Source organism: Sinocyclocheilus anshuiensis, unplaced genomic scaffold, assembly GCF_001515605.1.
Source record: "Sinocyclocheilus anshuiensis isolate Anshui unplaced genomic scaffold, SAMN03320099.WGS_v1.1 scaffold419, whole genome shotgun sequence".
Lineage (NCBI taxonomy): Eukaryota > Metazoa > Chordata > Actinopteri > Cypriniformes > Cyprinidae > Sinocyclocheilus > Sinocyclocheilus anshuiensis.
This window is the reverse complement of record NW_015548228.1, coordinates 1,849,654-1,861,339: the sequence shown is the minus strand read 5'-3', so window position 1 is coordinate 1,861,339 and position 11,686 is coordinate 1,849,654. Positions and strand designations below refer to the sequence as shown.

The window sequence follows — 11,686 nt, the reverse complement described above, 5'->3', positions numbered from 1 at the left end:
CGTCCAACGAGTTGGTGTTTTTTCAATGTATGCTTCAGACACGGGTCACGACGAGACGTTCCCCATAGCGACCCCTAGAGGACGCAGTTCGAAGTTCCCATGAAAGGGAACTATAGCGGACATATATTTAATATTCTATATATATTTTATATAATATAGTATTATGTAAATTTTGCAGGTTGACAATATAGCATTTATACAAAGTTATTTTCTAGGTACTGAGAGGTCTATCTCAGTGATTTGCACACACAGTGGGGATGTTGCCTAGACTAGAGCACAGGCTGCATGGCAAGGTTATATGATTTAGTTTCAGATATAAACCCTCCTTATTCTCACTCGCAATCACAAACACAAATGCACACAAATAATGCAATGGAGAAGGCATGGCATATGTACAGGTATAGGTGTAGGTGTAAAACTGAGCTTTATTCACTTACACATGCACACGCAATCACATAGAAACAGCAAATAGAGATTATGTAATCCAATTTCACATGTCATCAGTTTCTTCAAACATTAATGTCTCCCTCTGTCTCTGTCTGTCTTCCCTGTCATGATAGGCTGTCCTGGGCTGCGCTGATTAAGATCTATTACATGACAGAGAATCACAACATGGCTTCTCAATTTGTAAGATACTGATTCCCTACAGCACTAGGCAACATGAAAACCTTGACCCATCTGTACCCCACCAGAATGATTAAACATTAACCATTAATCTCCTCATCAAAGCAACTAATTACTTTTCTTGTGTGCTGCATTGGTTCAATGCTAATCACATCAGAGGTGAGCATGTGCATCTATAGGGTTGGATTACAGTAAAGCTGCTGTTACTTCTGGGGAGCCGCTAATTGTGTGTGCATGTGTTTGGCATCAATAACCAAGGAAGTCTGTTTGAAAGAAATATATTTACTCATGTTGTTCCAAACTTTGATTTTGTCATTCTCCATGAATACAAAAGGAGAAATTTCACATTTATTTTTATCACAGAACAACAGCTCAAAGGAAACAAAAGTCATTCATACATCTATGTTCCAAGTCTTCTGAAGCCATATGTATATTGTGGCATAGACAGATTACAATTGAACAGGTTTAATAGCAGATAAAATTCAACGTAAAATTATTTAAGATATAATTATGTTACCAAGTAATGTGTTTATTATGGGCAAAATAGTATAAAATGAAGCTCACCAAGTGTGCAGTACACTGAATGTTTTTTTCCACTTCAAATTATTGCATGAGAAAATAAACAGCTCCATATTTAAATGTTTTAATAACATTTTATAATGTTTTATACAGCAGTTCTTTCTGGTCCTCGAATCTGATTGGCTGATAGGAGTGCAATATTCTAGTGATAACAGAACTCCAACCGTTTGTATCACTCCGCTTGCGATATTTCTCACAGTGTGCGTCATGGTGGACCCCATAATTTAATACTATTTTTGACACAGAATGTAGTTTTAAAAGTTTTTAATGGCAATAATATATTTTACGTTTAGACTTCAAATATGTGGTTTGTTAATAAAGATAAGGACTATTTGAAAATTTGCTCAAGGGCATCAGGGTGTTTTTACCTTCACCAACAGCTTGTAATAAATTCATAAAAGCCAATAAATGCACTGAGCAGCGCTGTCATCGGAAATCACCCTTAACAGATGAAAGGACAAAGATATCACTTTCCTCAGCGAACATTCAAACGAATGTTTTATTGTGAATATGAGATATATATTATTTTTTTTCTTCTCAGAAATCTTTGATAAATATAACAGCAAAAGAACAGCATGTACTGTATGTGAAATGGAAATATTTTAAAACAGTATGTCTTTACTGCCACTTTTAAATACTTGCTGAATAAAAATATACATTTCTCTACAGCCATAATTTAAGTTGTTATTCAATTATAAGTTTTCCATCCATTGAGATGTTAATTTGACATATGGATAATTGAGTCAAGTTCAACTTGAACTTGAGAATTGTTGAACCGATCCACTTCATCAGTTCAACTCACTATTCTTGAATTGATAGCTCACCTTTGGAGAAGATTACCGCAAACTTGATTTTTTTTCCATTTATTTATTTTTGTGATAGATGTGGTTACTATGTAATTAGATAAAAAGCAATATTCAGATAAAAAAAAATAGCAGTGTGTAGGACTGGAGGGCGAGTTAACAAAGATAACATTTTCATTTTTGAGTAAACTGTCCCTCTAAGACACGTCTTGTCAGGTGTATTTGTTTAAGCTCCCTTCATTCACAGAATGGCCACGTTAGGTTCACATATAGAAATGATCATGAGAGGGTGTTTCTGTATTTGTATGTGCCCTCAGTTTGTGAGTATTTGTTTTTATAGCTGGAGTCATGCTGAGTGACTAAGCGTAATGATTGTAGGTCCCTGTGGTGAGCGGTCTGTCCTGCCATTTTGTGATAAGTAAGCCAGATCCCCAGATGCACACTCACTCTTTCTCCTCTCTCTTTCCTCTCTCTCTCTCTCTGAGGGGATCTACTGAAGAGAAGCTAACTGCTTCATGCATGCTCTCCTGATGCTGGCTAGCTTAAACAGGCCTGAAACAAAACTCAGGGGATACGCAGTCACACAAGAAACATGCACACACAGACTCTGTTTTTGGTTCACCTTACTAAGCTTTCTGTCGGTATTTGATGCTAAACTTCAAATACCCGGTGCAGTATGCGTCATGTGGTACAGAAATCTCTGCATGATGGCACTCTTTTAAAACCGAATTAAGCAAAACGTGGTGTCATGATGCTATCAGAATGACCCCATAGAGGGTCTAACCTCCAGAGGGATTGTAATTCCCAGAGTGCTCTGTGATCACATGGAAAGCCAGATGGTACAGAATAGATATTAAATAAGACATTTAATGAAGAATCTAACCAACAATGACAGTAAGCTAGCATGCCTTGAAAAAAAGGGGGTGAGAAATTGTATTTTATGCTGAAAATTATTATTTTTATAGTCTTACACTAACATGGAAGTAACAAAAAATACCATTGCGCTATGTTTTTTTTTTAGATATATTGTACCATGGTACTAGTATAGGGCTGTGAAAAACAGACCAAAACTCTGTATTATAAATATTAAAATATACCAATATCTGTATTTTTAGACTGAAAGTTGACACACAATGTATATCTATTTCATACAATTTAGGCTAAATGTTTAATTTTCTTTCCATAAGGCCCACAACAATAGAATGAACCTTGCAACACACTTCGGGGCAGAATACCTTTCAGGAGTGCTTTTGAATGCAACCTGTTTAAGGAATAATATATATATATATTTTTACATTTTCTGTGTTTTATTTAAAGTCCCGCTCCTGCCACTCATTTAATCTCTTAAAACGCATCTTTAAACTACTATGTCTAGGACTTCTTTGACTGATGAATTTGCATGTGGTTTGTCCTTAAGCATATTAAAAACACCATATAGATATGTAAACAACGTTAAAAACATGAATTTCATAATGCAGGTCTTTAGGGAAATGTAATTCTACATCTTGCCACAATTTTGCCCTCCAAACAATGTGTTTGGTCTCTGTAGAATGTGCAGTTTTACTGTTTTCCACTTGAGGATGATGAAGTCATTTCGTCTTTACACCCTGTAATCACGTCTGCATCAGCCTGTTGGATTCTTAATGCTGATTGGCTTTCTCACCTTTGTGCTCCTTTACCTCCTCACCGTCTGATTGGCCTGTGTTGTTTTGTTGTGTTCCTTTGACGATTAGCTGATGAGGGTCAGGGTGAATGAGGTTTTTGTTCATCATGGACATGCAACTGAGGACACACATACACAAACACATTTTTGCACTTGTGAGAGGTAATTTGTTCGAGGTTATAGTTATGTATGTGTATTGTATTGAACTGTGAGTGTGTGTGTCTGTGAGGCTGATAATGTAAACTACCATCAAAAGTGATCCTGAACACAAAAGATTTTGGTGACACTTTAGTTTAGGGACCAATTTTCATGATAAACTAGTTGCTTATTGGCATGCCTATTATTAACATATTGGCTGTTTATGGTGGACCCCATAATTTAATACTATTTTTGACACAGAATGTAGTTTTAAAAGTTTTTAATGGCAATAATATATTTTACGTTTAGACTTCAAATATGTGGTTTGTTAATAAAGATAAGGACTATTTGAAAATTTGCTCAAGGGCATCAGGGTGTTTTTACCTTCACCAACAGCTTGTAATAAATTCATAAAAGCCAATAAATGCACTGAGCAGCGCTGTCATCGGAAATCACCCTTAACAGATGAAAGGACAAAGATATCACTTTCCTCAGCGAACATTCAAACGAATGTTTTATTGTGAATATGAGATTGAGCTGAAGAATGAATGCTGTATCAGATGCAAGTAAACACACTTGATCAGTCCAACTTTCTCTCATAATACTCTTCACAATATACAGCTTTTAATACAGTAGTGCGATAAGCTTTTAATGTAGCAACTCAACGTTCCTTCATTACTAGTATTAGTAACGGAGGCTTGGGCTCAGCTGTTAAACTGTCAACTTCAGATTTGAATCTGTGGTGGAAGTAAGTAGTTCGCACAAAAGAGGGCTTTTAAAGACACTCCGTTGTTATTTCTTATTTGTAATTTACACACTCGTGCCATCGAACTGTTGCATAAACGCAATATCACACTAGTAGCCATGCGTTATGGCTGTATATCGGCACGTTGTGATTACCTATGGCAGACAGGCTGCGGCCTCGTGCCTATGGCCGAATATCACACTGCTACTCATGTGATATTGCTCATTAATCACATTCTATAATGATGAATTCACATATAGTGAGTGTGTGTGTCTGTGAGGCTGATAATGTAAACTACCATCAAAAGTGATCCTGAACACAAAAGATTTTGGTGACACTTTAGTTTAGGGACCAATTTTCATGATAAACTAGTTGCTTATTGGCATGCCTATTATTAACATATTGGCTGTTTATTAGTACTTATAAAGCACATATTCGGCATGACCATGTTCTAAATCCCTAATCCTACCCAAATCATAAACAACTACCTTACTAACTATTAATAAGCAGCAAATTAGGAGTTTACTGAGGAGTAAGTCTTAGTTAATGGTGAGAATTGAACCTTAAAATAAAGTGTGACCAAGATTTTTAATCAGTCTCTTCTGCACAGCAAAGCTGCATTTATATGATATAAAATACAGTAATAACTGTAAACTTGTTATAAATTGTTACATATATTATTACAAATTAAAAATGTGTGAACTGTTTTTTATTTGATATATTTTAAAATGTAATTTTTGTGGAAACTATCATACATTTTTTCAAGATTATTTTTGTTACTGTCACGTTTGACCAATTTAATATATCCTTACTAAATAAAATTGCTAATTCATTTCAAGAAAAAAAAACTTTTGAAGTTAGAAAAGCATGCAAAATAGAAGCATGTTTACTACTGGTCTCAGACTTTAGGACCCCATGTGCACTGTTCAGTGCTTTGTTCACTTACATAACACATCTATACTAATTTCTATAAGCTTAACCAGCCTAATTACTAGTAATTGTGATGTATACATGTCTGATTTTGAAGCCTGTCTTTCAATGAACGAAGCACTCAGTGAAATTGGATGTTATTGTTTGTATGTGTGTGTGTGTGTGTGTGTGTAGGGCATTTTACACATAATTGAATGCAGCTCAGCTCTGGCGTTTCACACTTCAAAGAGCTTCCAGTTTGGCTGTCACAGACTGGACAGCTGGCAGATGAAACGTATTTTGGAGCACTCACACACAACGTTAAACACACACACAAGGACATATTTGGTGCTTCTGAGGAAATCTCTGAACAGTCAGACAAAGGCAGTTGAGTCAAAACAACGAAGGAGGTACACACAAGTTCAGTCCACAAAACACCTCACTACATTCACGTATGATACATGACCCTCATTTTGAGCCCTCACTCAACTGTGCAATAAGAGTCTTAGTCTTTTTGTTTCATCTGGACACATTCTTTTTGCACTCTGTTGCCTTTTATAATATTTCAATTTGGTATTTAGATGTTATACTAAACATCAGCTCTCTTGGAACATCACTCGGCCAGTCAAATTAGAGGACCGGAACTAACTGTTAAATAAACAAATTTTTGTCCAATCAGATGCTCTCTATATGAGAATGTTACTCCCCCTAATAGCACATACAGTACATATAGTGACTAAAAGTTACACTCTTAATAATAAAGGTTCTTGGCATCAATGGATCCACAAAAAAACCTTTACCATCCATGGAACCTTTTTATTCCACAAAACAAGGTTCTTTACAGTGGAAAAAGGTTCTTTAGATTATTCAAATGTTCTTCAGCTTAAGAAAAAAAGGTTCTTTTAAGAACTGTTCACTGAACGGTTCTTTGGGAAACCAAATCTGGTTCTTCTATGGCATCGCTGTGAAAACCCCCTTTTGGAACCTTTATTTTTAAGAGAGTAGTGTATTGACTATTTAAGTATGAAATGTCTTGCTCCAACTTGTTTCAATAGGAAATATGTCAGTAAAGGTAAGAACATTGCATTGGTTAAATCATTTATTGGGTTATAGGTTTAGTCATTCACACACACATACACACAGACACACTGCTTAGTAGTATTAGGAATGAATCAATCACGTAGTTGATAGTCACACTTGAGCAACAAATTGTACTCAGAAATAACCGTCAGCATGAATCTATTGTGTTGTAACATACAAGGCATGAAACCATACCACATTTACCGTGAAATGATAAAACAAGCCATTATGCACTTGTGTCTCGCTTGAAGTGGCACTTCAGCTGATGTGCTAACCCAAGCTAAGTGATGTACACAGGACAGTTTAATTATATCTCTGACTTGTGCTGTGATAAAACCTTTAGCCTCCATGGTGTGGAATTGTTAGAATGAGAAAAGCCCACCACATTGGACTGACAAAGTTGGAAATTTCTAATAGAAATCATTGTTACACTGCTTTACACAATAACACACGGATGCATATGGGCACTAGACTTGTGCCGGTATTCGGTAATGCGATATATCACGGTAATGAATATGCACGGTATTGTTATCGTGAACTCTTCTAAATACCGTGAATAATTATATATTACAAGTTATTCAGAATTTTGAATGCATTTTAAGAATACTTTTCCCATCAACTGGTCAAAATGCACAACACCGCTGTATGCTGCGTGAAAGACGCATGCGCACTCTGATGTAAACAAACGCGGATGAGAAGCACATGGCGGAACATGTGAGAGAGGCTCTGGATGAAAGCGCACTTTCACTCTCTGACAGCAGATGGCGCTAAACTGCAGAAATAATAATAATAATAATAGTAATAATAATAATAATTCATTTAAATGAAACCCTGTAAACAAAGCAGCTGCTCTACTTTCTGTTTCTGAATCATGTTTAAATGATTTAAACAGCCATTCAGATTTGTGTATTTGCTATGATGTTCATCACAGCACCAAATACTTAAATATTTAGACTTAATAGGCTATTTATTTTCAATCTTTTTTTTACATTTTAATCTGGACTATAACATGCCCTAGATATTGTTTTGATTCTTTATTGTTCGGTCACACTTTACGTTAGGGCTTCATTAGTTAACATTAGTTCATTCATTAGTTAACATAAACTGCCAATGAAAAATTCTTCTGAACATTCATTAATCTTAGGTATTCCAATATTTAATAACAGGTTGTTAAAATCGAAAGTTGCAACTGTGTTATTTAATGAGCTAACATGAACTAAGACTTAATAACTAATAATTAATAACTTCTGTAGCAAATTTAGCTATTGCTCATTGTGAATGTTAATGCATTAACTAAGGTTAACTAATGAGGTCTTATTGTAAAGGGATACCTATTGGTCTTTATAGTTCTTTTGCACTTTAATCTGTGTAAAACTTTTAGCTTTATACATTTTTCTGTATTGCTTTATTGCATTTAAATGTTCAGTTATTTTTGTTATAAGAAAAAAGTTATTAAACCTGTTATACTGTATTATGACATCACTTTTTTAAAACAAAATTTGCAATACCGTGATAATACCGTATACCGTGATAAAAGCATTAGCAATTAATCGCAACATGAAAATTTGATACCGGCATATCCCTAATGGGCACACTTACAAAGAGCAAAAGCAGCAACCAGGGTTAAATTTTATTCCCAGAATGCATCATTGTGTGTGGGTGAAGTTATGAGAAGACCTTTATGTTAGAGCTAAATAAAAGACATGATATTTATCTTGTTTTCCATTCATCCTGTCACATTGCTTTCAGCAAGCATTTAAGACTTCATTTAAAAATCATCTTATAGACACATCTAGAAACTCCAGGCGCTGATTAACAGTAGTTTTTTTCAATGAGTAAATCACCATAACAAATTCATAATTGATTTAAACTAATGCAGCCTGGCCTCATTGTTTATAGGCCTACATAGTTATTAATACGTAACATTTACAAGCACAAAACGTACATTTTTGTACGTTTTTATTGGTGCTGAAACGTACAATTTAGATGTATTTCAACGCTTAAAAAGTACAAATCGCTATGTATTTTTAGCTAAAAAAACTTAAAATATTTACGTATCTTTTATATCACTAAGATATTCGTATGAAAGCATTTCTTATCAATAAGCAATTTAGATTTTTAGACCCCTTAACCTACCCCCAAACCTAAACCTACCCATTTTATAGCGAATATAAAAGGATATACAACCGAAATATGCAGGAAAATAACCATTTTAGTAACAATATAGTATTAAAAATATTTTCTCTAATCCCACTCCTACCTTTAAACCTAAACATAACTATTTCTGTGCAGTATAAGAAAAACATAACAGACATAGCCTAAATGCAATTACAATCATTTATTTATTGCAAAAATGTCAAAAGCAGTAGGCTGCTAAGTTTATATAAGTATATAGATTATAAGTGATTAAATACAAGATTAATAGTAGTTATTAAGATTGATGTTGTTTGGAATTGGTAAAATGTGCTTGGAAAAAAATATAATCAGAATATCAAGTTGCATAATAATTATGCATGCACTGTATTTTTCCTCTTCTACTCTCGTGGTAATGCAAGAAATGTTGTGAATGGTTGTCAAGGCAGCCAGTCAGAATTTAGCAGCCTCTTCTCTGATTGGCTGGAATTATGGCATATTGTAACGCTGGGTTGTGTTGAGCAAGCGAGCTGTTGGCATTTAGAGAGCACTGAGGGCGGGCATCAGGTGAGCAAGCTAGTGAAACGTTGCACGCGCAAAAGAGGTCTGCACACATCCAAAAACTTATTTGAAATGCAAAATTGATTTTCGTGCACTCTAAATTATTTTTTTCTTTGCGGAACGAACATTATCTCAACCTATGGCGTTATTTTAATGACAAATGTTGAGAGCGCATTATTGTAGCGCGAAAGCACATTAATACAATGCGCGAGCGCGGATCTCTCCGCTCGCGCGCGGATTTCCTTTGCTCTCGCACAAAACCGGACGCGCGCGCTCAGGTAGACGCTGCTCTCGCCCGGAGAGTGTGCGCGCACTTAAAACATGTCTCCTCTCACTCAAACTGTGTCCTGTGCACTCTCAATACCTGAGCGCGCGCGTCCGGTTTTGTGCGAGAACAAAGGAAATCCGCTCGCGAGCGGAGAGATTCGCGCTCGCGCATTGTATTAATGTGCTTTCGCGCTACAATAATGCGGTCTCGACATTTGTCATTAAAATAACGCCATACCTCAACAAAACTCAGGTCGCGCGATTGCAAAATGCACTTTTGTGCGCTCAAAATATGATCTTTCCCGCGCAGAATTGTGGCAGAGATCTAAGCCTATACCAGGTAATCAAAATAACGATGCGTTGCAGCCGTGGTCCTCTCTGGCGGAATACAGTAGGTTTGTGAGGTGCTGAGCAGAATTTAAGTTGTTAATCGCTGAAAATTAGGGATGGGCAGTCGACTCCAAAAGAGTCGATTCCTCGACTCTGAATAGCTTTAGAACGTCTCAGGTTACTTGTGTAACCATGGTTCCCTGAGTAGGTTGGAAATGCACGCTTCAAACAAAACAGTCAATGAAGACGAAGAAGAGAATGATGTGTGCTCCCGGCGCCTATTTATACTTTAGTCGCACCGGTAGTGACGTCATGGCTGTCGCCGGCCAACGAGTTGGTGTTTTTTTTTTCAATGTATGCTTCAGACACGGGTCACGACGAGGCGTTCCCCATAGCGCCCCCTAGAGGACGCAGTTAGAAGTTCCCATGAAAGGGAATCGGAGTCGACTCCAGCACTGGATTCGACTCTCGCTGTACGTCGACTCCGAAATCGCTGATGTCTTAACTGATTCTCAAATCGCTAGTGCCTGGCAGTTGAGCGCAGTATATCAGCAAAGTGTAAACGAAATTAAGCGAGGATCCGTTTGCAGTGCAGTTCGTGCGGTTCGTATGCGGTGCAGAAGCAGCACGGGATCATTGATATGCTTTGTTTGTAGTGAGCTATGATCCGCGGCTATTTACCACCATTATTTTGATTTCAAAAACGTTACTAAAAAAAGTTTTTTTTTTGTTTTTTTTTAAGCATAGTGATCTATAAAATAGATCATAGTAGTCTATTTTACACAGTAATAATAACATTTTTCATAGACATACTCGTTTAAGCTCAAAATATTAAAATTACTTATAGATTTATATAGGCTATTATTTAGATGCAAGCAAGTGGCAAAACATGTTAACACAGCCTGCAGTCTACTTCCCTTAAAAGGTAGTAGGCTATCACAAACATTTTAAATTAAAACTTACCATTGACATAAACAGCCGTCGTGTGCCTTTTCTTTTGAGTTACATCCTTATCTGCGGGTCATAAAGAACTTTGTTTTTCTAACTCCACAAGTGCCATCTATGTTGCTGTATTTATATAAAAGGGTACATTTTCCTTGCTTTACCCCTATAGCTAAAAAACCATGTTAACTGTAAAAAACAGACTTTAGGCCTACTTATTTACATTTATGGTATAATTAATACATTTCGTATCAATCCATGTTCATTTTACTGTGAGAAATGCGCTAGCTGTCACTTTGATTCAGTGTGTGCAGCACAGCGAATAGACTCGGTGCGGAAACTCTTGGGAAACGATCACTCTGATGATAAACAAGAATAAACAAATCAGTAAGTTAACATGTATTTTTGTATGTATTCGATCTTATCTATTCACGAACAGCTTGTAACACTCCAAAGAGAAAGGAAAACTTGAAATCGCATCATATGACCCCTTTAATATCAATGCTGTTTAAGACAATAGCGCCATCAACTGACCATTATAATGTGACAAATTCATTAAAGAATAGTCCTACCTTATTTAATTGTGACATAATATTCCACCACGGCTTTATTTATTTATTTTGTGAGTTTTCCCTCTGTAAAATTAGGTGTCGGCAACAGTTAACAATGTTGATAGCTCATTTAAAGGTAATGTCACCACCACTAAATTGGACTAATTTGGACAGTCACGCTAAATGGAGTCGAGGAGTCGATTCCATCGACTCCTATGGTGGGAGTCGGGAGTCGGAGTCGACTCTGAAAAACCTGGAATCCACTCTGCGAAGGCGGCGCGCGCGTCATTCAAACACACCTCACCAGAAACACGGCATGTCGCAATCTGTGCGACGCAGGCGAGAGCCAATGAGCGTTCGA

At 36.4% G+C, this 11,686-nt stretch overlaps 1 protein-coding gene across 1 annotated transcript in view; it reads right to left on the bottom strand.

Annotated features, from left to right (window-relative positions):
• The window catches only part of LOC107654459 (uncharacterized), a 19,891-nt gene extending 16,116 nt beyond the window's left edge, over positions 1–3,775 (bottom strand). Inside the window, exon 1 of the mRNA XM_016441529.1 lies at positions 3,670–3,775. Within this exon, the coding sequence (XP_016297015.1) occupies positions 3,670–3,775 (106 nt within the window). The remainder of the gene's footprint in view (positions 1–3,669) is intronic.
• Between the last annotated feature and the right edge of the window lie 7,911 nt (positions 3,776–11,686).